At 46.4% G+C, this 27,999-nt stretch overlaps 1 protein-coding gene across 1 annotated transcript; it reads right to left on the bottom strand.

The window, feature by feature from the left end:
• Positions 1-8,899: 8,899 nt before the first annotated feature.
• Positions 8,900-15,744, bottom strand: LOC136335003 (histone-lysine N-methyltransferase PRDM9-like). Its single transcript, XM_066275983.1, has 5 exons — positions 15,653-15,744; positions 15,177-15,448; positions 14,746-14,813; positions 12,255-12,448; positions 8,900-10,340 (listed from the first exon to the last, which is right to left on the bottom strand). The coding sequence occupies exons 1-5, from the start codon at positions 15,723-15,725 to the stop codon at positions 9,217-9,219; spliced, it is 1,731 nt and encodes a 576-aa protein (XP_066132080.1). The 5' UTR covers positions 15,726-15,744; the 3' UTR covers positions 8,900-9,216.
• Between the last annotated feature and the right edge of the window lie 12,255 nt (positions 15,745-27,999).

Below are 27,999 nucleotides of genomic sequence, written 5' to 3'. Positions count from 1 at the left end.
CAGTGGTGAATGCAGCACTTGCTCTAGATAGTGTTCTCCAATAACTTGAATATCCTGGCCCAATATCAGCTTATTAGCTTCCTTAACTAGGGTAGAGGTAGCAGCAAGTGCCCTTAAGCAGGTTGGCCAGCCAGACGCTACGGGGTCTAGCTTCTTGGACATATATGCTATGGGCCTTCTCCATGGCCCAAGCTCTGGCTGAGGATTCCCAAGGCTACCCGTCCCTTTTCAGCAATATAGAGCTGGAAGGGTTTGGCCATGTCTGGTAGGGCCAATGCAGGGGCAGCTACTAAATCTTCCTTCAATGCTTGGAAAGCTTTCCTTTCCTTATCTGTCCAATTGAACTGTTCTTCTTTACCCTGAGTCAACTCATATAGGGGCCTGGCCAGCTCTGCAAACCCTAGTATCCAAAGTCTGCAATAGCCCACTGCTCCCAGAAACTTTTGTACTTGCCTCTTGTTAGTGGGTTCTGGGATCCGTAACACAGGCTGGATCCTTTGACTGGATAATGTCCTTTGTCCCCCTTGTAAGTTATACCCTAGATAACTTACAATTTGGGTGATGATCTGGGCCTTCTTGGTAAAGACTCGATACCCCATCTGCTGGAGGTCATGGAGTAGGTCTAGGGTGGCCTCCTTACATTATTCTTCTGCTGCAGTGATGAGGAGGTCATCCACATATTGGAGCAGCACAATTGATGGGTGGGCAGTGCGGAACCCCTGCAAGTCCTTGCTCAAAGCCTCATTAAAAATAGTGGGGGAGTTCTTGAATCCTTAGGGAAGCCTGTTCCATGTATATTGCCCCACTAGTTCATTCCCTGGATCATTCCATTCAAAAGCAAATATCTCTTGGCTCTTGGGGGCCAGTGGAATACAGAAGAAAGCATCCTTCAAATCTAATACTGAGTAATAGATATGAGTAGGGGGCAACGAGCTTAGCAATGTGTAGTGATTTGGCACTGTGCGGTGAATAGTCTCTACCCGGGCATTTACTTCTCGCAGATTCTGCACTGGGCGATAATCCTGCGTCCCAGGCTTCTGGACTGGGAGCAAAGTTGTGCTCCAGGCCAATTGGCATTCTCAAAGATGCCTGCCATTAATAAGCACTTCAAATGCTATGCTACGCCCTGCTTAGCCCGTGCAGGTATGGGGTATTGCCTCACCCGTACTGGGCTAGCGGTGCTCAGCAACTGCACTATGACAGGTGGCTGTTGAGCAGCTAGGCCTGGTGGGTTGGTTTCTGCCCACACCCCAGGCACCTTTTTTCGCAATTCCTCAAGGACCCCGGTGGCTTCGTCCTTACCTTCCTGGAGGGCTGCCATCAAATATTCTTCAGATAGGGGCACTGTTACCTCTAGGCTGACGTTTTCGCCTTCTTCTTGGGAACTGCTATCTCCTTGCTTGAAGGTGATCGTGGCTTAAAGTTTCTGCAAGAGGTCTCGGCCCATGAGAGGATAAGGACAATCTGGAAAAACTAGAAATGAGTGGGTGCCTCAGCCCAAATTAGTAATTATCGCAGTGGCCCGTGGGTAAGCTTTCGCTTTTCCCGTTACCTCTACTTTCTTTGTAGTTTCTTTCTGTATTTGGCCCTGTGGTTTCTTTAGAACTGAGTAGATGGCTCCCGTGTCAACTAGAAAGTCTATTGGCTTTCCTTCTACTGTTAAGGTGACCATGGGCTCCTGGGAGCTGACGGAAATGGAGCCCTGGCCCCGTCAGTCTCAGGTTTGGAGCATGACCTCTGGGGCTTGCTTTGGCCTATGGCTGTCGGCTTGTAACATTGGGCATTATCTCCTCCAGTGTCCTTTTTTCTTGCAGTATTCACACTGGTCCTTGTCTATTTGCTTTCGCGGTTGACCTCTGTCCTTGCCTCGTTGTTGCTGCTTCCCTTTTCCTTTTCTTTCAGACTTATGAGTATCAAGGAGGATTTTGACAGCTGCTCTCCCTAAGTCTGGGTCATCCCTATTTATGAATATCTTCTGAGCTATTTCTATCAACTCACTTCTATTTTTCCCTTCAAATCCTTCTAACTTCTGAAGCTTCTTCCTAATGTCTGACGCAGCTTGCGTCACAAAGGCTATATTCACTAGCCTGCCATTTTCTTCAGCCTCTGGATCTATGGGGGTATAAACCCGGTAGGCCGCTCTTAGCCGCTCTAAAAATGCAGCGGGGGACTCTTCCCTTCCCTGGATAACCTCACTTACCTTACTGAAGTTAGTGGGTCTCCTGGCTGCTGTCGTTAAGCCCCGTAACAGAGCCCAGAAGTACTGGAAGAGTGCCTCCCTTCCACCAGAGGTATTTGGGTCCCAATTCAGGGGTTGTTTAGGAAGGACATTCTCGACTTCCACATCCATTCCCCCATCCTCTAAAACAGCCTTTGCTGCTTCTCTCATTATCCTGTTCCTTTCTTCTGTAGTAAAAAGAGTTTGTAAGAGCTGTTGACAACCATCCCACGTTGGCATGTGGGTCCTAAAAACAGTCTCAAGCAAGGATATTAATCCCTGCGGTTTCTGAGAAAAGGGAGGATTTTGAGGTTTCCAATTGTATAAATCACTGGAAGAGAAAGGCACATAAATAAAATGGGGTGGCACACGGGGACTCGCATCTGGTGCCGGTGGCGCCTCCCAGAGCAGCAAGATGGCTGCCCCTCCCGCCAAAAGAGAAACGGTCACACCTCCTGCCAAAGAAGGGAAAATGACGGCAGCTCCTCCCGCCAAAGGAGACAAGATGGCAGCTGCTTCCCCCACCCCATAAACCGCCCCTCCTCGGGTGTGAGGTGGACTTGAAAGCCCGTTCACATCTTGCCGCGAAGAATCAGGTTCTGCCTGCCGCCGATAGAGTGGAGGGAAATTCACCGGGTCTAGGTGGTCCTCTAGAGGCTTGGGAAAAACAGGGTAAAGTCTAGATGATGGTACACTGGGCCATGCCGGGGGGGGGGCTAGCTTTTCCCTTTTCTTTCTTGTCACCCTGCCTCGCCTTCTGATTATCTGCATTAAGGCACACTGCCCTTCTCTCTCTTGCTGTCCTTTATGTATTTCCTGATATAACCTGGCTTTTTAGTGGCGATATCAATCCACACATCTATTTACAAAAATTGGTTTTGATGGGGCACCTGGTAGATAATGGCCTGAACAGCAAACACAATAGGGATATCAAAAGTGCCCTCAGTGTTCCTCCAGTCTCTGACCCAAAAACTACACCGAGGGAGATCCCGGATGAGCCCCCAGGATGTAGCATGCACCGGGTATGAGAACAGATGCCGGAGACTTTCAGGAGTATAGATGTTTCTTTATTGGCCAGTTTAACCTACGCAGGGGTGAATTCCCAGGTGTCCGGAAACAATGTACCCACAAGCAGCTACAAACGGGAATCGCCCCTGGCACTTACAGCTATATATCCTAAGTAAGCAAGCATTAACAGAAGCAGATCTGGTACTTACCTATTGGCTAAGGGGGTCACACACAGCACAGCAACAGGGGCTGGGTCTAGCTCATTGGCGAATTTCAAACATAAACTTCTGATAAGGGTCTGTGACCAATGGAATGCAAATGTTTGTCTTCCTCTGTTCTCAGCCTTACAGGGTCCCTATCATTACCTCCCTGTCTCTGCTTCTACACTGTGTCAATTCCAGCACACTTTCCTAAATCTAACAATTTGATCTTTCCTTGGTCCTTACAATTCCATGTATACAAATTCACTGGGCTAGAAAGAGAGAGATAGAGTAGGAATAAGACAGGAATGTGGCCAGTCCCCCTGCCCCTAGACCTATTTTTGTAGAGATTTTTAAAGCAACAAGAAGAGGGATTACCTCTACAGCTTGCTTGGATCTTAGATTCATGACTAATGTACTAGGAATTTAAAAAGGCTCATGGGGTAAAATTAGGTTGATATTTGGGATGAGACAGATTAGGGTACAGGTTTCTGTTCAATTAGTAAGCAGACATATATAGGTGTTGGTCCCATATGAGAAAACCCCTGATTGGGTGAGGCAGGCTGAGACATGAATAGAGACTAGAAGGACAAGGAGTCAATTTGTTTCTCTATTTCTGAGCTCTATATGGTCAGGGTGGATGAAAGAGTTACCCGTAGCAGCAGTGGGAGTTGTCAGGATCACGGTGTGTGGACCTGTCCACGTGAAAGTCAGTCCTTGGGTGATGTACTGCTGGAATCGCCTCTTGAACAGTCTTTGAACAGTTTGCTGAGTAAACTATAAATCCTGCAAGTACTTAGGGAAGGGGTGGTTACAGTTCTATATTTTGCATTAGAGTTTAGGTCCTATTAATCACTGCTTCTAGCTGGAATTAGCAGCAGGTCCCAGGCCACCATAGGAATGGGGCATTGAGACAAGAGGTATAAAGGATATAGTATACATTATATATAGCAACAAAATCAAACTGTCAATACCCACAGTAGAGATCTTTGAGAGATAAATAAAACTCAAATATTCAAGTAAGGCAGTGTAGATGGCCTTTGTGTTTACAAGAAATAAGATTAGTTTACCTGCTATTTAGAAGAAATACTTTAGGTTCCTGAATGATGTCCTTGGGCCTTCAGTGGCAATTCCCAGAATGCTGGGCAAGGTCAGATCACAGGTAGCTGGAGCAGGGCTAGAAGAGACCGAATCCTCCTTCCATGGAGCAAGGGAGCAGCTTACCTTCTCGTATTACTTTTTCCACAGAAAAGACATGTCTATAGGTAGGGCTAGGAAGCGTGGCAGGCTTCAGTTCAATAACCTTTCTTTCCACTCTGGAGGAGGGCCCTGATGATATCCTATGAAGCCCTTTAGGGCTTCTGAAGCCTTTAAGAGCATATGCCAAAAGCTGGTATTTCCTGAATTCTTTAGGGCCTTATTTTCCTTTTCTGGTACTTCCTTGGTCATTATAGACCTTAAAAGCCATGTACAGCAGATGTCACTGAGGGGCTTGACTAAGAGAGCAAACTTTGGAATCCAGTGTCTAAAGAAGCCTATTAGACCAAGGACAGAAAATATTTGATTTGTGGTGGTAGGTGGTTGGAGATTGTGAAGGTTCTGAGTTAGATCTAAGGTGAGACTTCAGGTGGTGGGGGTTAAGATGATGCCCAGATAGACTACAGACTTAGAGTGAAGTTGAGCCTTAGCAGAGAAGACACGATATCCCTTCACAGTAAGGAAATTAAGAGGGGTGGATGTGTGTTTCTTGAAGCAGGCAGGGAGGGGCTGCAGAAGAGTAGATCATCTACATATTGTAAGAGAGTACTTGTTTTGAGATTGCATGCTGCTAAATCCTGAGCTAGTGCCTGCCCAAATAGGTGTGGGCTGTTTTTGATCCCCTAGGGTAAGACATTCCACATAAAGGTAAACAGAAATTAAAGAGTCAGGGGGAAGAGGAATGGTAAAGAAGACATTCTTGAGGTCTACGATCCTGAAGTGAGCGGTGTTTGAGGGAATGTGTGGCAATAACTTGTAGAGATTAGGGACTACTGAATGGAGGGGAACTATTGCCTCATTGGTTAGGCATAAGTTTGTAGGAGGCAATAATACCCTGAAGGTTTTCAGACAGCAGGGTGGGGGTATTGCAGGGAGAGTCTTTGGAGATGAGTAAGCCTGGTTTAGAGGTGGGTAATTATTGGTTTAAAGCCTTAGAAACAGACACAGTTACACATTAAACAAAGACTTTACATAAAAGTTATGAATTAAGGAATTTAAATGAGCATGCTTTACTTGTTTCAATTAAAATTATACTAGAGATATTTTCTGAAAAACAAAGAGAAAAGACAGATTACTTACATAGCTTAATATACAATTCTGCTTTTTTAAGTTTTTTGAGATGGCAGGGGGTTGCCAGCATAGAATGGAGGAAGAGAGAAGGCAGATGGATGGACAGTGTGAGCAGGTGGATGGAAAAGGAGGGTCAGAATCTGCAGGACAAGAGAGAGAAGGGCACAGCTGTATCAGAAGCTGGTGGGGAGAGGGAAATGGGTAAAATACAGTGAAGGCAGTGGAGAGGGGTTAAGAAGAGAGACAGGCACCTCAGCCAGAGCCACAGCTTTTAAGGAGGGGGGTGGGAATGAAGAACACAGTGGAGAAGGGAGGGGGCTCTTGGAGGGAAGAGACAAGAGCAAAAGAGATTTGTAGAGGAATTAGAGAGGGGTTCCAAGAGAGGGGTTCACTCAGGGGTCAGGCAGGAGAAGGAGAGATTTGGGAGTCCACAGAGAAGATATTATTAGGAGCGGAGGTTTTAGGTGAGGTTTCTTTGGCCAAAACCAGCCTGTGTGTAGAACAGCGGCACAGAAATGAAGAATTATAGAGAAGGGAGAAGAAAGGCCTGCACACGTAAGGAATCTCTGATGCCTTCCCCATCAGAAATTGTCAAGATATCTTAGGATATTGTAATGGTATTAGAAAGCAACCTGGCAAGGTTCTTAGACTTTTAAGGAAGTCTGTAGAAACTAGCCGCTGGGAGTAGAAACCTCCCAAAATGTGAACCTCAGAGAGTAGGGTGAGTCCCGAAGGAGTAGAGGAAGAGTCTCTGAGGCCTGAGATTGGGAGGAGCCCATGTTCCGAGGGGAGCCTGGCTGGACGGTCTGGACTGAGAGGAGCCCACAGTAGAGGAGACTGGTGAGAGAAGGGGGGTCCTCACCTTCAGTCACAGTTCTGAGTGGAGAAAATCTCCGTAGAAAGAGAGACTCAGATAAGAGGTCGTCATCCCAAGGCCGAGATCCCAGGACGTAGTAGAGAGGTCTGGCTAGGCACGTCTAGATTTTCATAGAAGTTCATAAAGGAGTAGAGGCAGACCACCGGTAGATATGGGGTCCGAAGTCAAAACCGTCCATCCAGGAAGGGGTGTTTTCAAGAGAAATGTGGAGGCCAACTGGGAAATGGGAAGGGAGAACATTTTTACCTTTCTGATCCAGCAGGGGTTCAGGACAGGGTTTATACTACCGGCCAATCGATCTTACAATTACACGTCCAAATAGAATCAGAGAGTAAGTCTGGGATGAGCTGCCGCTGCCCATACTTCCCTGGTTTACGTTTGGATGGCAAAGAGGGATCATCCAGGCAGTTAGTACTTTGTCCCGGGTTCCGGCACCAAATGTTGAAATCCATGGGAGTCCGGAAGACCAGAGTAACAGGCTTTATTGAAAGGAAGAAAGAAACCCTGCCGGGCACTTCTCCAGGGAGAAGAGCACCAGCTACAAACTAGGGGAGAGTTATATAGTTTTTGGGAGAGCCTGAGGGGATACTGAGGCAAAAGATCTAGTATGTCTGGAATGCTCCTCCTTGGGGGGCTTCGAGCATGTGGGTGTTGAATCAAAAGTCCTGGTATGGGCCCTGGCTGGTTGGCTCAGTGGTAGAGCGTCAGCCTGCCGTGCAGGGGACCCGGATTTGATTCTGGGCCAGGGCACATAGGAGAGGCACCCATTTTCTTTTGCACCCCTCCCCTCCTTCCTCTCTGTCTCTCACTTCCCCTCCCGCAGCCGAGGCTCTAGTGAAACAGGGATGGCCTGGGCGCTGGGGATGGCTCCTTGGCCCCTGTCCCTGGCGCTAGAGTGGCTCTGGTCGTGGCAGAGCAATGCCTTGGAGGGGCAAAGCATCGCCCCCTGGTGGGCAGATGGTTGCCCCTCGTGGGCATGCCGGGTGGATCCTGGTCAGGCGCATGCGGGAGTCTGTCTCACTGTCTCTCCCCGTTTCCAGCCTCAGAAAAATACCAAAAAAAAAAAAGTCCTGGTATGTCAGGAACCCCTCCTAGGGGCGGCTTGTCAGCTTCTTGGAATTCCTGTCTCAGGGGCGATAGTCCAGTAAGGATAAGGTCTGACAGATAAGCGGAACATCAAGAGGGCAGTTTTATATAGTGGAGAGAAGCAATTTTTTCTTTCTTTCTTTCTTTTTTTTTTTTTGCATGAGACCAACAGAGTGACAGATAGGGAAAGACAGGAAGGGAGAAAGATGAGAAGCATCAATTCTTTATTTGGGCTCCTTAGTTGTTCATTGATTGCTCTCATATGTGCCTTGACCAGGAGCTCAATCCAGCAACCTTGGGCTCAAACCAGCAATCATGGGGTCATGTCTATGATTACACACTGAAGCCTGCAACCTCACACTCAATCAAGCTGGCAAGCTTGGGGTTTTGAACCTGGGTCCTGTGTCCCAGTTTAGTGCTTTATTCACTGCTCCACTGCTTGTCAGGCACCATTCTCATTTTATAGAATAAAATAAAGAAAAATGGAAGTTGAGAATCTTGCCTTAGGTAGCACAGCTGGTGAGGGCAGAGCTGAGATTCAAAGCAACTATTGAATGATCTGGAGTCCATGTGGTATGCACCATGAGATGCTCACCCTGTAGAGGCCAGTGAGGTGAGGGAGACCAGGTGCCCAGACTGAGCCAGGTACACAGACATGTACAAGCACAAGCACATGTTCTTCCCTGGTTTGCACCACTGAGACACAGAGGTCAGAGGAAAGATGACAGGAGCCAAGAGAAGCCCAGGAAGGAGGGTTGTGAGCCTACTAGAAAAAAAGGCTCCACTTCCTGGGAGTCAAGGTAATTCCTTTCCTGGTGAGTCTGTCACAAATCCCTCCCCCTGGACAGTAAGCGAAGTAGATTGACTCCAGACTTCCACATTTCCAGAGGGTTGAGTTTCTATGCATGAGAGTGTGAGTTCTCTGTGGCACTCCTGGAACTCTCTGGTTTCAGTGACAGGGGGGAATGAGGTATGTGGTCTTCATAGTTTTTTATTTAAATTTTATTCATTTTAGAGAGAAAGAGAGAGAGAGGAGGAGCAGAAAGAATCAACTCCCATATGTGCCTTGACCAGGCAAGCCCAGGGTTTTGAACCAGCAACCTCAGCGTTCCAGGTCAAAGCTTTACCCACTGCACACCACAGGTCAGGCGGTCTTCATAGTGTTATGGTGATAAGATTTATTAGAACAGGAGGCCAAGAGACCATGAAGGATTGGTGTTGACATTCCCATAGCACTTAAGGAACCGTTTGTATAGCTCATCTCTTTTTGTGAAAGCAAAGAATTTGTTTAACCAGTTACATCTGTACAGATTACTCTTGCGAGGGGTCAGTAAACTCCTTCTGAAGTCCCCTCAGAGCTGTGATATGACCCATGTAATAGCTATGGCTGTGGAGATGCAATTTTATGCTAATAACTTGCTACCCTCTATGCAAACATAAGGCTTCTCCCCTGAATGTGTTCTCTGGTGACTGAGGAAATGTGCCTTCAGTGTAAAGACTCACTCACACACCCTGCAAACATAGGGCTTCTCACTTGAGTGTGTTCTCTGGTGTCTGAGGAGATGTGACTTCTGGGCAAAGCCTCGCTCACACTCCCCGCAAACATAGGGCTTCTCCCCTGAGTGTGTCCTCAGGTGTGTGAGGAGATTTGACTTCAGTGTAAAGCCTCGCTCACACTCCCTGCAAACATAGGGCTTCTCCCCTGAGTGTGTCCTCTGGTGTCTGAGGAGATCTGACTTCCATAGAAAGCCTCGCTCACACTCCCTACAAACATAGGGTTTCTCCCCTGAATGTGTCCTCTGGTGTAGGAAGAGATCTGACTTCTGTGCAAAGCCATGCTTGCACACTCTGCAAACATAGGGTTTCTCCCCTGTGTGTGTCCTCTGGTGTCTGAGGAGATCTGACTTCCGTGTAAAGCCTCGTTCACACTCCCTGCAAACATAGGGTTTCTCCCCTGAATGTGTCCTCTGGTGTCTGAAGAGATATGACTTCCGCGCAAAGCCACGCTCACACACCCCGCAAACATAGGGTTTCTCACCTGAGTGTGTCCTTTGGTGTATGAGAAGATGTGACTTCTGTGCAAAGCCTCGCTCACACTCCCTGCAAACATAGGGCTTCTCCTCTGAGTGTGTCCTGTGGTGTCTGAGAATATGTGACTTATCTTCAAAGTCTTGCCCACACTCTCCATACTTGACAGCTACAAATCCTGACATTCCCACTCCCATAGATACTTTGCCTGTGTCCATTGAATTTACTTCCTGGCCTGTGCTGGGCACTTCCTGCATCATTCTCTCTTGCTCACTAGAGCTTCCCATGTGTCCTTCAGGAGGTTTGAAAAAGGCCCTTGAAATACTCCTCTGCCTGGTCCTTTTAAGCAAATGTCTGGACTTTTCTTTGACCTCTTGACCTTCAGCTTTGTCATCCCAGCTGTGTGTATCAGTATGTTGCTGCTGCTGATTTGGATGCTCTGGGCAGAGATTTTTTGATTGGAGCTGTTTTCTTGTAGATGTTCCTGGGAGAATCTCATTGGGGTGACTGCGTTTCACGTGCTGTGTGAAGAATTTCTGACTGGAGAAGGCCAGAGAGCATGAGGGACACGGATGTATCTCTGGCTTTGGTTCTGCTGAAAGAGTAAATTTTGGTCAGGGTAGATGTTGATAAGACTGCGTGGGTCATATGTTTTGTCTATTGTTAAGTTTTCTCTCATGAGTCATTCTTATGGGGTTGACAGTGTAATCTCTGTCTTCCACAAAGTGTTTCTTTACAGTCTGTTTTTAGTTTTTTGGGGTTTTTTTTTCTGAATCTGGAAACGGGGAAAGACAGACAGACTCCCGCATGCGCCCGACCGGGATCCACCTGGCATGCCCACTAGGGGGCGATGATCTGCCCCTCCGGGGCATCACTCTGCCATGACCAGAGCCACTCTAGCGCCTGGGGCAATGGCCAAGGAGCCATCCCAAGTGCCCGGGCCATCTTTGCTCCAATGGAGCCTTGGATGCAGGAGGGGAAGAGAGAGACAGAGAGGAAGGAGGGGGAGTGGAGAAGCAAATGGGAGCTTCTCCCAAGTGCCCTAGCCGGGATTCAAACCCAGGTCACCCGCACGCCAGGCCGACGCTTTACCGCTGAGCCAACTGCTTTATTACAGTCTGTTTTATCTTTTAATTTTTTGTACTGTATCTTCTTTACAAACCCAGAAAGCCCATATCAAGGGTCCGTTCTATGCATTGCCAGATGAGGGACTGTCAAGTAGCATCAGGGGCTGTTTCACCCCTTGTGTGAGTGGAACAATGTGGACCTTTCTTATATACACGTAGCTTTTAACACAGTTGTTTAGAAAGACAATTGGCCCCAATTAACAATTGCTTCCCTCATAGTTTCCCACAGATGATAAACTGAAAATGTCCTTCCTCAAGCCTCACACCAAGTATTCATCCTTGATTTCATTTAGTGTCAGCCCATTTCATATACAATGGGAATTCCTGTTTGAAAATATTTCCTCAACCATACTTTTTAAAAAATTGATTGATTTTAGAGAGACAAAGATAAGAGGAAGAAGTAGAAGAAGAAAAAGAAGAAAGAGAGAGAGAGAGAGAAAGAAAGATAAAGGCATTTATTCATTTTTCTACCTAGACATGCAGTCATTGGTCATTTCTCGTATGTGTCTTTACCCGGGTTCAACCTTGGTATTACAGGATGATGCTGTAACCGACTGAGCTAACCAGCCAGGGCCCCCAACCATACTTCTTACATGCTTTACTCCTATCCCTCTCCAGCTAATCAACCATCCTCTCTCACTTGGAGATGAAGTAATCTCTGAGAGAATTCCCCACTGAAGTGCATTTTCAAAAAATTAACAAAGCAAATCCTAGAGAATAAGACACACTATAGCCGAGAACAGCACCATTGTCCCACCTTATTCAGGAAGGTTTCCAGTGTCTCAGCTTAATCACGGCACTGCATTTCCAGGCTGCTGGGCATCTATCCGACATATGCTCTTACCTTGTATGCTAGACAAGAGCGGCCCTCAGAAAACAGGCCCTGGCCGGTTTGCTCAGTGGAGAGAGTGTTGGCCTGGCATGTGGAAGTCCCAGGTTCAATCCCCGGTCAGGGCACAAATGAGAAGCGACTATCTGTTCCTCTTTCCTTCCCTCTCTCCCTTCTCTCTCTCTTCCCCTCCCAGAGCCAGCACCTCAACTGGTTCAAACATCAGCCCGAAAACTCAGTTGGGTCAAGTGTTGACCTCCGTCCCTGAGGATAGCTTGGCTAGTTAAGCGTGGACTTCAGACTAGGGTTGTTGTGTGGATCCTGGCTGGGGCACATGAAGGAATCTGTCTATCTCCTGTACTCTCACTTAAAAAAATTAAAATTAAATCGGAAGTAAAAATATAAAGATTTTTCTAAGAACCAAAGGCATATGAAATCAATCCTTCATTTCTGAAGCATCTGATTTGAAATCTTACTGACTTTAGAGTGTACTGTGAAATTTCTAAGGTGAGTGCTCTCTTTTCTTTCCATTTAGAAGAATAGTTGTGCCCACCTCCAGCTGCTGTGAGCTCTCTCTTCTGCTTGCTGCCGCACTTGATGCCCAGCTTCTCGCCAAACTCATCACTGTACCCGACCATCAGCTCACAGTCTGGCCTGATGACCCGACAGGTTCGGTAGAAAATCTGCCTGTGATACTGAAAGGCCACCAGGTTCTGCTCTTCATCATCCCGGGCACAGTTCACATACCTGGGATTGAGGCAGGTGAAAGAAAAGAAACCCACAGATGATGAGTTCCTACTACCTCTCAGATCCACATCTATCTCTGCACCTGACACTCAGACTCTGATGTCACCGACTCCCACAGTGTTCCCGGAGAACCTCCTGTTCAATGTCTGAGCCTGTCACCATGTCATATGACTTCCAATGTTCAGGTCCTGCTTACAGTGCTCATCCTGCCTAATACCATTTTCCAAAGCCAATTCCAGACGTACCCTTTACCCTGATTGGCCATAAAACCCAGTGACTTCTAGCTTCTCTAAACTAACTCAGGTTCTGTTTTATATCACAGAACTTGCTACTTGATGTTGGAATCTATGCCTAGATTAGTTCACATCATTCAATACTCAGTCCAAGTCCATCTTTTTCTTTTCTTTTCTTTTTTTTTTCATTTTTCTGAAGCTGGAAACAGGGAGAGACAGTCAGACAGACTCCCGCATGCGCCCGACCGGGATCCACCCGGCACGCCCACCAGGGGGCGACGCTCTGCCCACCAGGGGGCGATGCTCTGCCCATCCTGGGCATCACCATATTGTGACCAGAGCCACTCCAGCACCTGAGGCAGAGGCCACAGAGCCATCCCCAGTGCCTGGGCCATCCTTGCTCCAATGGAGCCTTGGCTGAGGGAGGGGAAGTGAGAGACAGAGAGGAAAGCACGGCGGAGGGGTGGAGAAGCAAATGGGCGCTTCTCCTGTGTGCTCTGGTCGAGAATCGAACAAACCGGGGTCCTCCACATGCTAGGCCGACGCTCTACCGCTGAGCTAACCGGCCAAGGCCATCTTTTCTTGAGAGGCCTTTCTCCATTCTCCTCACATTTTATTTAGGTAGCATTTGATGCCTCACCCAGGTTTTCATAAAAACCTGGAGGTCTCCCCCCACCCCAGGAGAAGTGGGGAGGCAGACATACTCCTGCATGCGCCTGAGCGGGATCTGCCCAACATGCCCACCAGATGGCGATGATCAGCCCATCTGAGGCGTTTCTCTACTGCAACCAAAGCCATTCTAGCACCTGAGGTGGAGGCCATGGAGCCATCCTCAGAGCCAGGGCCAACTTTCCTGCAATGGAGCCTTGGCTGCGGGAGGGGAAGAGAGAGACAGAGAGGAAGGAGAGGGGGAGGGGTGGAGAAGCAGATGGGCGCTTCTCCTGTGTGCCCTGGCCGGGAATCAAACCCTTGAATTCCACAGGCCAGGCTGATGCTCTACCACTCAGCCAACCGGGCAGGACTTGGAGGTCTCTTTGTCTTAGCAAAATCATAAAGAACAGTAATAGCTTATTCACATTCTGTAGCCCCTGATAAAAGATCCCCTCAGGGAAGTGTCTCGTGATCATTGATCTGCAGGCTTCAGAACTCAGTTCTAGTTAGAAGGGAGGCTGGGATAATTCGCTGCCCTCACAGGTTTAGGCCAGTGGTTGGCAAACTTATTAGTCAGCAGAGCCAAGTACCAACAGTACAGCAACTGAAATTTCTTTTGAGAGCCAAAAATTTTAAACTTAAACTATATAGGTAGGTACATTCCTTATTGAGGTAGTATCTGCATGTGGTATTTTCTGGAAGAGCCACATTCAAGGGGCCAAAGAGCTGCATGTGGCTCACGAGCTGCAGTTTGCTGACCACTGCTTTAGGCTATCCTTGGTTTCAGTATGCTGGCACTGTGTAGTTCTCAAAAAATGAAAAAAATTAAGTTTTGTAAAATCAATTGTTTCACTGTGTCTGCAACTATTTCTACATAAGAAGATGGGTTATATGACCTGCTTAAGTAATGAATACCTTCCTCTAAACTGGAATATATTAACAGCTTAAATAATGTTCATTAGATCAATTAAAGCAGGGGTCTCAAACTCGCGGCCCGCCGAACAATTTTGTGCGGCCTGCAGACTAATCCACGAAGTTCAAAATATTTTGGATAAAATTAAGTAAGCCTAGGGGCCTACTTGTATTTGCCGAACGGCTGTGATCTTGCTCTGTGGCCCACATGCTGAGTTGAGTTTGAGACCCCTGAATTAAAGTGTAACCCAGGACCTCACAGTTTTTCTCCAGTGCCTAAATTTTGTCTAGCATAGAGATTTATATTTTGAGGACATATGCTATATTTTTATCCCCTTTTTTCCTCTATATACCTCTTGCTTTGAAAGAGGACCACATGGAGAAAAAAGAGGAACAGAGGATTGAGGGAGAACACTGAGGGAGGCATGATGAGAAGGAAACATGTATGGGCCTGAGAGGGATGAGTGTTCTCCATGACTCCCAGAAACTTCTTGTCCGTACCTCATCCAGTTGGCCCAGGATTCATCCTTCCCATCCACATACTCATGGCAGTTTCTCCCTTTAGTGATCTGCATTTCAGGAAGAAAAAACAAAGGTTTTTTTTGGTTGAGGAGGTAATAGAGGAATTATTTCACACTACTGTCAACAAAGCTCTTTCAGCTCACATGCATTGCCACTCGTGACCACATGATATTTTCCTTACTCGTCACATCTGAGTTGACCTGTCCACTCAGGGCTGGGAGGAGGCATTCCTTTGTGTTTGTACCATTTTGCTCCCACTTAAGCTGCGATTCTCAACAGGAGCTCTCTGGTCTGCAAAGTCTACCATATTGTCTCCATCCATGTCCTAGCATGTAGAAGGGCAGGTCCCACCATGCCACGGGAGGGATGTGGGAAGCCACAAGACAGAGGAACAGGTAAATACTTCTCACCTGCCAGGAGTAGCCATTGTTGCCTGCCTCTTCATCTTCTGTGATCCGGCCCTTATAAGGGCCAAAGTGCAAACCCACTGGCAGAGCTGATGCCTCGTTCCACACTCCAAGACCAGCCTCAGGGATGCCCGATGCTCTGATTCTCAACCCAGGGGGCAGAGTGAGGACTGCATGGTTCGGATGCCCCTTATCCACTGCACTGTCTTTTACAAATGTAGGGGGCCCATGCACGTCACAACTGTCAATGAAGAAGTTCTGACACTTCTCACAATCTGGGGGTGAGAGCAACAGGGATTAGGGAAGGTTTAGTGCATGTTCCTGGATGTATAGAGCTTCAGAGAGAGAGCCCAAGCACTCATATCATTGAGCCTCAATTCTGTAGTGCATGTCCATAGGGGAATGGAATGCTCTAAGGGCCAAATAACCAGATGAAATTATTGTATGAAGACATGACATGCTTTCACAGGGTCACTTACAGAGGTAGTCATCGTCCTGGGGTTTGCTGACCTCTTGGTGCACATGGCCTTTTCTTTCTCGTAGGCTATACATCTTTACTTCAGTCTCCTTTCTTTTGGTTCTAAGTTGGAGAAGAGTGAGTTTGGTGGAGTCTGGAGTGTTAGTCTCTATTTTGTCAGAAAGCACACAATCTTTTCCCATCAAATTATCACCTGTCCTTCAACATACTCTGGTATTTTCCTTTGTCAACTATTGTCTCAGAAATTCTCTACAATAGTAAGCCTCTACACTGACTAGAGATGGCCAATTCCATTTTTGTTTCTTGATCTGCCCATTGTGAGGTTTAAATTCCCAAATTTTAGTTATTCATAAAATATTTATTAAGGGCACAGTATATGTTAGGTATTGAGGAAAGGCCTGGTATACAACACCCACAACATATGATTGCTGTTATCAGAGATGTATTTATTGGACAATGTGTATCTGTCAGTTATTTTACATTGAATTTAAGCCCTAGCCAGTGGCTCAGTGGATAGAGCGTTGACCCAGTGTATGTCCCGGGTGTGGTTCTGTCCGAGTACATAGGAGAAGCGACCATCTCCTTCTCTACCACTCCTTCTCCCTCTTCTCTCTCTCTTTTTTTCCTACAGCCAGTGGCTCAACTGGTTTGAGCATTGGCCCTGGGCACTGAGAATGGCTCGGTTAGGCAAAGCACATCATCCTGAGGTGCTAAAAACCAGCTCAGTACTCGAGAATTGGGGTTGCCAGGTAGATCCTGGTGAGGGTGAATATGGGATTAGCCTCACTATCTCCCCTCCTCTTATCTAAAAAAATACATACACAAATAAATAAATTGAATACTGTCCAAGAATACATGCCCATATCTTCACCTTACACATTAGCGTTCAAGAACTCAAAGAATTTGTAAGATTTTCCCAAAGCTACAATGCTAAATTCACTCTCAGTTTAGTAGAGCTTAAATCCAGGCCTATCGAAAGTCCACCCCACATACTGAGGCCATACTTATTAGCCTTTCTAGAGGACTCAGAGGAACTGAAATCTACAAATGATTTTCTCCTATCAAATTTTTATCCAGAGTGTTGTCCAGAGGGTCTTGCTTCTCCAGGATGGACTGTGATGCTGAGGACCCAGGTTTGAAACCGTGAGGCTGCCGGCTTCAGTGTGAGCTAATCTGGCTTTAGTGCAGGCTTACCAGTTTTAGCACAGGGTCACCGGCTTGAGCGTGCAATCATAGGCATGACCCCATGGTTAGTGGCTCATGTCCAAGGTAGCTGGCTTAAGCAAGGGGTCACTCACTGTGATGTAGCCCCTGGTCAAGATATATATGAGAAAGAAATCAATGAACAACTAAGGAGCTGCAATGAAGAATTGATGCTTCTCATCTTTCCCTTTTAGCCAGTTTGTCCCGGTCTGTTCCTCCCTCTCTATCTCTTACTAAAATAAAAAAGAAAAAGAAAAAAAATTGGCTGTTCATGTCAAAAATATAATAAAGGTCAGCCTGACCTGTGGTGGCACAGTGGATAAAGTGTGAACCTGGAAACACTGAGGTCGCCGGTTCAAAACCCTGGCTTGCCTGGTCAAGGCACATATGGGAGTTGATGCTTCCTGCTCCTCCCTTTTCTCTCTCTCTCTCTCTCTCCCCTGCTCTCTAAAATGAATAAATAATAATAATAATAATAAAGGTCAACTAAACTGGACAGAAAATCCATTTCTTTAACATAAAACTTTCTCTTTTCTTTTTTTTTTTTTTTAAATTAAAAAAAATTTACCTGACCTGTGGTGGCACAGTGAATAAAGCTATGACCTGGAACACTGAGGTCACCAGTTTGTAACCCCAGGCTTGCCTGATCAGGACATATACAAGAAGTAACTACTAGAAGTTGATGCTTTCTGCTCCTGTCTGCCTCCCTGTACTTTCTTTCTTTCTCTCTCATTTCTCTCTCTAGAATAAAAAATTAAAATTTTTTACTGATTTCAGAGAGAGAGAGAGAGAGAGAAAGGAGAGAAGTGAAAGAGAAACATTGATTTGTTGTTCTACTCATTTATGCATTTAGTGGTTGATTATCCGTTCTTTTTATTTTTATTTTTTAGATAGAGATAGACAGGAAGGAAGGGAGAGGAATGAGAAGCATCAACTTATAGCTGCACCTTAGTTGTTCATTGATTGCTTTCTCATATGTGCCTTGACCAGGGGACTCTAGCTCAGTCAGTGACCCCTTGCTCAAGCCAGCTACCTTGGGATTCAAGCCAGTGACCATGGGGTCACATCTACAATCCCACGCTGCAGCCAGTGACCCCACAGTGAAGCTGGTGAACCCATTTTCAAGCCAAAACCTTGCAGTTTGGAACCTGGGTCCTCATCATCCCAGGTTGATGCTCTATCCTCTGTGCTATCACCTGGTCAGGCTTCAGTTGTGGATTCTTATATAGGCCCTGACTGGACATCAAACCCAGAACCTTGCTGTATGGGGATGACTCTCTAACAAATTAAGCAACTTGGCCAGGGCTCCTTTCTGTCTTTTTGTTCCAGAGTGGTCTTGTCCAGTCTAATGGTACAGTGACCACCTTGCCTCCTTTCCTTCTTATTTTTTCACCTTTTCACATTTAACCGTCCTTGCCCTTCCTTAATCATCAGAGTCTTTGGACCACAGAAACCATTTGGGTCAAGTTAAAGATCACATCTGGACTTCAGCTGTGTTTCAATGCTAGACCATGAACACAGAAGGACCTTACTGACCACACCCTCATAAAACCAGACACTGAAGAGATGGCTTACACAGGGCCTGATACAATGTTCCCTACCCTGGTCCACAACCCCAGCTGCCTTAATCACCATGAATAATCTTTTCCGGTCTGCAATGTGGCTGGTGCAGCCAGGCAGCCCTGTCCTGCAGCACTGCTCACCAGCCATACCATTCTCTTCCTCTTGTGATGAGAACTGTTCTGAATGAGTTATTTCTTACATGCTTTTATACTTTTATACCTTTCCTGCTCATTAACACATCTACAAGTATGTGTAATCATTTACACATGGAAGCAGTGTAGCAAATCGCCCCATACTGCGCAATGCACTGTTTGTATCTGGCTCATTTGCTAAATGCAAGCTCTGTCCCTTGTTATTGTTGAGACGCTGGGGACCTGACCCTGGGTCGGTTTCAAATGGGCAGCGCCCGGCCTATGGCCCCTCACCTCGCTGCCTCGGTGTCCATTTTTCATGCGAGTCCTCATTGTCCTCCGCCGGGGGTCTGATGGCCTGCCGGCAGTGAACCATGAAAGCGAGCCGATGAGCGCTGAGCCCTAGGGAGAAACAAAATCGTGGTCCCAAAACCGAAGCACTAGTAGGAGGAGCCCCGACACTCAGCAGGCCCTCATGACGCCGCGATTCCCGCCCGCGCGCCGTCACCTTTGCGCAGCAGCGCGTCCAGTTTCCTCTACACGTTGAGGCAGCGCGCTTTCTCCCAGTCGCGCATGGCGGCCACCCCTCCCGGGGGAAGTAGGCACAGACGTCCCTGAAGGCGCGGGGGCCTGCGGGGAGACGCGGCCACGTGACCCCGCGTAGCTACCGGAAAGTACCGCCTTTCGCCCCGCTGGGTTCTGGCCGCCTTGCGCTCACCTGCGGCGCTGCCCACACCCTCCCCACCGCTCCCTCCGCGCCCGCTGCGCAGGATCCTGTGCGCGTCATGCTCCGACCACCGGGCGCGCCCAGCCCCGGCGGGGCTGCACAGGAGAGGGCGCTGAGGCTGACTGCTTGGCCCACGGGGTGCGCGCGTGGGGCCAGACCCAGGAACGCAAGGACAGGTCAGACTTGGGACTCCAGCCATGTCAGTGACCCCTTTGCTCAAGCCAGCAATTTGGGCTTTAAGCCAGCGACCATGGGGTCATGTCTATGATCCCGCGCTCAAGCCAGCGAATCTGCGCTCAAGCTGGATGAGATTATTACATTTTCTTGTTGTTCAAGCGCTCTCTTGAGTTCTTTTATTCTACTCTGAAGTGTATTGAACATCGTTATGACTGTTTGCTTGAAAGTCTTTATCTGTTTGATTACCCATCTCCATTTCATTAGAATATTTCTCTGGAGTTTCTTTCTTGTTCCTTCATTTGGTGTATATTCTTCTGTCTCCCCATTTTCTTTGACTTTCTGTTTTTGTTCCTTTGAATTGAATGGAATAGTCATCCCGCCCAGTCTTGAAACAGTTGTCTTTGTTACATTGTGTGTTGAGTAGTTTCAGCCTGCCGGTTGTAGTTGGGGGGGGGAGTTGCAAGAAGTGCCTGTCACCTGACCTGAAGGAGTGGGTTCTGATTGGGCCACCTGGGGCATGTGAGCCTCCTTCCCTTTTAATCTGGGCAGGGCTACCTGGTGTAAAAAAGGCTGCGTTTTGTGTGCTTTGCGTGTCCTGTTTTAATTATCTATCGTCAGAGCACAGTGTGTGCTGGGTTACCTGATTGGTTTCTTGTGTCTCACCCTCCATTACATCCACCTGTGTCCTGGTGGGGTAACCTGGGTGCACACACAGCCTTAATATGTTCATTCTTAACCTTCTCGGGGCTTGGCAGCCCTGTGCACATGCACAGCATTGCCCCCCTCACTCCACACTGGGCTGCAGGGTTTTGTTAGCTTTGTGCTTTCTTTGGGTAGAGCAGCCCGACCAGTGCGAGCAGCAGTGCCCCCCATTCTCTGCACTTTCTCTGATCAGGGAGTCCAGTGTGCAGACCATAGCCCATTTGGCAGCTCCCCGTTTTCCTGGATGAGTAATGCCAATAGTGACCCACTTTCTCTGCACTTTCTTTGGGTTGAATCGTCCTGCAGCTGGTACCAGAGTGTTTTGCTAGCTCTGCACTCTCTCTAGGCGAGGGCCCCACATTCACATGCAGCTCAGTAGGTGAAGTGTCGCCCTGCCATACCTAGCTGCTGGGTCTATATCCAGGAAGAGGAGCTCTCTTTATACCAGCTATGCTGCCCTCATGATTCTGTTGTGTTTAGCTCCAGGAGGGTGACTGGGGATGTGCTGTAGTGCCCTGTGGTTGGCCATAGAGCCTGAACGTAGCTCCAGTCTTATATCTACATGTTTGTGACATTTGCTACCATTCTACAGGTTGACCTGCAGGTGGAAAAAGAGAGGCACATTTTTTTTTGAGTCCTCCCTTGATTACGTTTATGAAATCCAGAAGTTCAGGAATGCAAGAAATTCAACATTTTAGAGCCATTAAGTTTCATTTATTTTTTGATGGTCTAAAAATATTTTCTGAATGCTTGGTAAATATGGAGAACTTTTTTTAAAATTCATTTTAGGGAAGAGAAAGAAAGAGAGAGAAGGTGGGGAGGAGCAGGGAGCATCAACTCCCATATGTGCCTTGACCCAGGCAAGCCCGGGATTTCAAACCGGCAACCTCAGCATTCCAAGTCAAGGCTTTATCCACTGCACCACCACAGGTCAGGCAAATGCAGAGAAATTTTATCGTGAACTTGGGATCTCAAATATTGTGAATGTGTATAATGGTGATGAATCTCTCTTAGTCCTCCCCCATTTTTTCTTTCTAGCTATGATTTGTTTTTCTCTTTTTTTTCTCTCTTCCTCTTCCCCTCCCTAAATTTCTCTATCACCCTTCTTTACATCTTGTTTTCCTTCTTTCCTTCCAGCCATGCTTTCATAAAGCCTTTGAAAGCGCCCATCCTATACCAGGCACTGTGCTAGGAACTCATGTTCCTGCACTCAATGACTTCCCATTCTACTATGTTTACTTCTGTCTTTTTATCTATTTTATTTAAATCTCCTTAATTTATTATAAAATATGATGTACCTTGATTTGACAAGTATATTGTATTTTAACAAGTTTTTTATTATACAAAATGTATTCTTATTGCAGAAATGCTAGAAAAAATTATGAGGAAAATAAAAGAACAAATTTTTCTTACAAAGATATATACTGTTAATATTATGACATTTACTTCCCATATTCTCTGTGTACCTATTGTATTTCTCTATGTATATGTACCCAGGTAGATTGGGTGTGTGTACATCTGTGTGCATAGATGTTCATTGCACATGAGCATATCTCTCTGTTTTTATATGTGTCTGTCATTTGTGTATATCTGTATATGTATACAAATGAGTATTTATTCACTCATTCAATAAACACTTATTGTATTTCTATGATGTGCCAGGCACTGTGCTTGACACTGGTTGTCTGTAGTGAATGAGACAGACTCACTTTCTGTCTTTATGAATACTATGCTGTCATGGAGTAGAAGAGGGAATGAAAAATATACATAAATAAAATAATTATAAGTTGTGATAAGCACTGGATTTGGCAGTTCAATGCCTTTGGTCCCAGTTTTGATTGATCATGGCGAGATCACATATCTCAGCTACTGGAAAGGCAGAGCTGAGACCTAAGTCTCAGTTCTTTAGCAATGCGTGTTCTCAGCCATAAAACTGAGAAAATTTGCCTGACCTGTGGTGGCGCAGTGGATAAAGCCTCGACCTGGAATGCGAGGTTGCCGGTTCGAAACCCTGGGCTTGCCCAGTCAAGGCACATATGGGAGTTGATGCTTCCTGCTCCTCCCCCCCGCCCCTTCTCTAAAATGAATAAATAAAACTTTAAAAAATACTGAGAAAATTTACAAGTGATGAAACAAGGACCCTGGGAGGTGTTCTGTGACCAAAGGAATCTAGCTTGTGAGTGGTGACTCAGGCTCAGATAAATTCTGGATGCCCAGAGCTTAGGTGGTTTCTCAGTCTGGACTGCAGCCATGGCACAAGAAAAAGTACATGTTAGAAAAGGAGTCACTTTGTGCTAAACTATTAGAAATAGTGTTTATGCCCCTGACTGTCAAGAGCAAAGAAAAGACTTCTAGTGTTGTCACCACAACAGACAGAATATTATTTTATTTTTTAAATACCTCAGGTATTCCCTGGCACTTTTTTTCTCCAAAAAAGAATTGGAATTCCTGTCTCAGGGGCGATAGTCCAGTAAGGATAATGTCTGACAGATAAGCGGAACATCAAGAGGGCAGTTTTATATAGTGGAGAGAAGCAATTTTTTCTTTCTTTCTTTCTTTCTTTCTTTCTTTCTTTCTTTCTTTCTTTCTTTCTTTCTTTTTTTTTGCATGAGACCGACAGAGTGACAGATAGGGAAAGACAGGAAGGGAGAAAGATGAGAAGCATCAATTCTTTATTTGGGCTCCTTAGTTTTTCATTCATTGCTCTCATATATGCCTTGACCAGGAGCTCAATCCAGCAACCTTGGGCTCAAACCAGCAATCATGGGGTCATGTCTATGATTCCACACTGAAGCCTGCAACCTCACGCTCAATCAAGCTGGCGAGCTTGGGGGTTTGAATCTGACTCCTCTGTGTCCCAGTTTAGTGCTTTATTCACTGCTCCTCTGCTTGTCAGGCACCATTCTCATTTTATAGAATAAAATAAAGAAAAATGGAAGGTGAGAATCTTGTCTTAGGTAGCACAGATGGTGAGGGCAGAGCTGAGATTCAAAGCAACTATTGAATGATCTGGAGTCCATGTGGTATGCACCATGAGATGCTCACCCTGTAGAGGCCAGTGAGGAGAGTGTTAGGGAGACCAGGTGCCCAGACTGAGCCAGGTACACAGACATGCACAAGCACAAGCACATATTCTTCCCTGGTTTACACTACTGAGACACAGAGGTGAGGAAATATGACAGGAGCCAAGAGAAGCCCAGGAAGGAAGGTTGTGAGCCTACTAGAAAAAAAGGCTCCACTTCCTGTGAAACAAGGAAATTCCTTTCCTGGTGAGTCTGTCTCAAATCCCTCCCCCTGGGCAGTAAGCTAAGTAGATTGACTCCAGACTTCCACATTTCCAAGGGTTGAGTTTCTGTGCATGAGAGTAAGTTCTCTGTGGCTCTCCTGGAACTCTCTGTTTTCAGTGACGGGGGGAATGTGGTATGTGGTCTCATAGTTTTTTATTTAAACTTTATTCATTTTAGAGAGGAGAGAGAGAAAGAGAGAGAGAGAGAGAGGAGGAGCAGAAAGCATCAACTCCCATATGTGCCTTGACCAGGCAAGCCCAGGGTTTTGAACCAGCAACCTCAGCGTTCCAGGTCAAAGCTTTACCCACTGCACACCACAGGTCAGGCGGTCTTCATAGTGTTATGGTGATAAGATTTATTAGAACAGGAGGCCAAGAGACCATGGAGGATTGATGTTGACATTCCCATAGCACTTAAGCAACCGTTTGTCTAGCTCATCTTTTATTGTGAAAGCAAAGAATTTGTTTAACCAGTTACATCTGTACAGATTACTCTTGTGAGGGAAGGGGTCAGTAAAATCCTTCTGAAGTCCCCTCAGAGCTGTGATATGACCCATGTAATAGCTATGGCTGTGGAGATGCAATTTTATGCTAATAACTTGCTACCCTCTATGCAAACATAAGGCTTCTCTGATGAATGTGTTCTCTGGTGACTGAGGAAATGTGCCTTCAATGTAAAGACTCACTCGAACACCCTGCAAACATAGGGCTTCTCCCCTGAGTGTGTCCTCTAGTGTATGAGATTTACCTTCTATGTTAAGCCTTGCTTGCACTCCCTGCAAACATAAGGCTTCTCCCCTGAGTGTATTCTCTGGTGTCTGAGGAGCTGGAATTTCCTTGCAAACCTTTGCTCACACTCCCTACAAACATAGGGCTTCTGCCCTGAGTGTGTCCTCTAGTGTATGAGATTTGCCTTCTATGTTAAGCCTTGCTTACACTCCCTGCAAACATAAGGCTTCTCCCCTGAGTGTATTCTCTGGTGTCTGAGGAGCTGGAATATTATCCATTGATGAATACTTAGGGTCACGGTGTTTTCTGTGTTGTTCTTCATTTCTCAGTGTGTAATGTTATGGGGGAAATGTTCACATTCTGAGGTTTATAGTCAGGACACATTAAATGAATCAGTTCTAGAATGACCATCTCTTCTGTTTGGATGAAAGTGGAACCTCTCCATGAACTTCCTCAATGGACAGGTGAGACTGTTAGCAAAGAAAAGGTGTAGGGCTCTGAGGAATCTCGGTTTTCTCATGTAGCCTCTACAAGCAGGTCGTTATTGTCCTCTAGTCCCCCCCCCATGTGGACCTGGTGAGTGCATGGGGTGGAACAAGAGGTGAAGATGAGGAAATCCAGTCTGTAGCAGAATAGCTATTCTCCCAGCTGTTTCATACACTTTGGATGGGGTCTCTCTTAGTAGATATGGGCTCTATTTCTGTTCACATGTCAGAATCCAAATGTGAAGTGAGCAATGTGGTCCAGGGGATTTTAGGTAAGTAAAGGGGATGAGGCAAGAGAGAGTGGGGAACAGGTACATGTGTAGCATCCACTGGGTCAAGAACAAACATCGGAGACTTTCAGGAGTATAGATGTAACTTTATTGGCCAGTTTAACCTGCTCAGGGGAAAATTCCCGAGGTGTCCAGAGACACCATGCTCAAAAGGAGCTACAGATGGGAATCGCACCTAGTGCTCACAGCTAAATCTTTTTATAAGCTAAGCAAGCAAGCCTCCCTCATACAGAAGCAGATGTGGCGGTAACCTATTTCCTAAGGGGGCTGCACATAGCATAGCAACAGGGGCTGGGGTCTAGCTCATTGGCGAATTCCAAACCTAAACTTCTGATAAGGTCTTTTAACCAATAGAATGCAAACGTTTGTCTCTTTTTCCTGTTTATTTCTCTTCTCTTTCAGCTTCCCAGAGTCCTTATCTGTCTCTGCTTCTTGAATGACCTTGGGCACGTTACTCCTAACAGAACAGGAGCAGGACCTGCCTGTAACCCTTAAGTTCCCTGTTCCATTAGTGCCCTGCTTATTTTCTGATCTTCTCTTGGTCCTTACATTCCCTACTCCTATTAGGGCATAAATCAAACCCTTGATTCTTCATCAGCAGGAAGGATAATGTAGGTAGGTTGATACAGAACCATCACTTTTACAGTCTCGATTCTTTCCTTAATAAATGTAAGTTTATTAATAACTACAGGCCCAATAGTGAGAGATAACAAAAGTATCAGTAATGGCCCAGCAATTGTAGATATAAGAGTGGTTAGCCAAGAGGAAGTTCTGAACATAGCGGCATACCATCCTGGGTCATTTTCTTCTAAGTTCCTATTTTCTAATCTGTTTGCAAGTACCTTGATATTCTCTCTAATTACTCTAGAGTGGTTAGCATAAAAACAGCCTTCTTCTCTTAGAGCAGCACACAGTCCTCCTTGCTCGAGTAGGAGGAGGTCTAGTTTTCTCCTATTCTGCAGGGCTACCTCGGCTAGGGAGTCTATTTGCTTCTCGAGGTATATTACCTAGTTTTGGAGAAGTGCAATATGTTTGGAAAATGTCTTGGATAGCTGTCTGAGGGTTAGTTCCCCTTGAATGAGGGATGCTGTCCCTACTGCTGCTGACCCTACAATTCCTATGGTAGCTATGAAAGGGATAAGAAATGGAGCTCATTTTTCCCACCTCGGGGGAGCCACAAGGAATTCTGGATTTCCCCCATACTGATATACCTGTGGAATAATGTAAGCACTTACACAAAGTTCAGGATGAGTGGGGACTATACACTTGAAGATGCCTTGAGTACACACAAACTATAGTCCTTCAGGTGCCTTCGTCACTTTCGGGTCCTCTAGAGTGGCGAGTAGAGTTTCTTGGTTAAGGCAATAGTCACTGTAATTGGAATTACCTAAGGTGAAATTTGCTAAGAGGTAGCAGGTTCCTTTCCCATGGAACTCTGCTAAAGTGAGAGATCCTTCTGAGACACAATCTTTCATCTGATCCTGGTTCCGGTCCCTCGTAAGGGTCACTGTAGTGGGAGCCAGTTCCCCTTTCCTCAAAGTGTTGGCTCCAAGCCCTACATAGAAAGGGGGTCTGGGACTAAGGCAAAGCCAACAAGATTCTGTAATTTCAGGCTGTGTCTTGTTAAAGAAGGGGAATACCTTATCTAATAAATCTAGGGCATACGTCTCTTGGTGGTGTGGTCTTTCCAGTAACACACTAGGAGTGTAAAAAGGCAATTTATGGTCCTGCTCCTCTGGCTCTATTGGGAAAGAGTCTACAGTAGGAGTCGTGGTAGCTCCGCTCTGGTCTAGGCCTGTCTTATTGTCCGGGAGTTTTGGTGCTGCCGGAGTGTGTGCTGCTGGGAGGCTGACAGGGGGCCTAGGTGGCAGCCCATTCCCTACTCCTATTAGGAAAGGTCTGTTCTTTGTAGGAAGCTTTCTAATGGTGAAAAAGGTACCAGGATCATGTTCAGTTACATATAATCTTAGCCCTCAGGTTTTTCCTGAATTCCAACTTGGGTCTTTAGGCTTCTTAATAGTAATGATAGTAGGGTTACAATGATCTTTAGCACAGTCCTCATCCCAACCATCATTGGGCCTTCTTCCCCCTAATCTAGTTCCTAATCGAAAGAGACTTATGTCTGGGTCTGGTTTCAGTGGACTCCATTGAAATTCACTGACAAGTGTTTCACAACCCCACGCTTTACAAAAATAATCTGAGTGAGACCCGCAAATTTGGCGCTGTCGGAAGGGGGTTCAGGGCAGGCATAGTGTGGAGTATACCATAAAGCCCTATTTTTAACATGAGGTGCACACTTACTACCTGCAGTGTATGAGCTAGGCCAGTTATCTAAGAGCGGGCTCCTGGCTGAATCAGAATGTCTCCAAGCTGCTTGTGAATCACAGAATTTTTCTTCAAAAAACTTTGATAAATCAGCTTGGAGTGTTATGGAGGTGCTACTATCCCAGGTGTTATTCTGTGCTATAACTGCGCCATCTGCTGTCCTGATTAAAACCCATTCCTGCAACTCTAGTCCCTTGCTGGGTAAATAATAAAAAGTCATCAGTCCTAAGTGGAGGAGAAGCTGAGCTTTAGAGGCTCTCCAGGGGTCTGTTTGACTTGCCATCTTTGGGATCCTTCATCAGGTGGTTGGGTTGATTTCACGTGGAAGAGATGGATCCAATATGGCTTTTCTGCTATCCGGACTGCAGAAAGGGTACTGAGCAACACCTGGAATGGTCCTTGCCACTGCGCCTCTAGGTTCCCTCGACGGTGGTTGAGAACCCAAACCCACTGTCCAGGGTCTGGTGGCGACAACCTCTGGGCGTTGTCTTCCAATGCTGCAGCTCTCTGTTCCCGCAGCTCCCTTACTTCTCTCCAAATCTGCTGCAATGCCTGTAGGTCTTGAGGAAAGTATGATTAGACATCTGTATTTCCTCTCTGGTGATCTGGGGTACCATTGGAACGGGTTGTCCAAACATAAGCTCATAGGGGGTCCATCTATTAGTGTTAGGTGTACACCTAACCCGGAACAGGGCAAAGGGGAGTAACTCTACCCAGTTTTGGCCGGTCT

The sequence above is a fragment of the Saccopteryx bilineata genome, chromosome 4 (genome assembly GCF_036850765.1).
Source record: "Saccopteryx bilineata isolate mSacBil1 chromosome 4, mSacBil1_pri_phased_curated, whole genome shotgun sequence".
NCBI lineage: Eukaryota > Metazoa > Chordata > Mammalia > Chiroptera > Emballonuridae > Saccopteryx > Saccopteryx bilineata.
The sequence above is the reverse complement of the archived record's forward strand: the minus strand, read 5'-3'. Positions and strand labels throughout refer to the sequence as shown.

Excerpts from the sequence above, each read along its gene's own strand:
- LOC136335003 (XM_066275983.1), bottom strand. The coding sequence starts at position 15,725 with ATGTATAGCCTACGAGAAAGAAAAGGCCATGTGCACCAAGAGGTCAGC. Across the intron at positions 14,814-15,176 it reads ACAATGGCTACTCCTGGCAG|ATCACTAAAGGGAGAAACTG; the intron begins GTGAGAAGTATT and ends CCTGAAATGCAG. Across the intron at positions 10,341-12,254 it reads AGAGCTCACAGCAGCTGGAG|CAGAACCAAAGCCAGAGATA; the intron begins GTGGGCACAACT and ends TTACTCTTTCAG.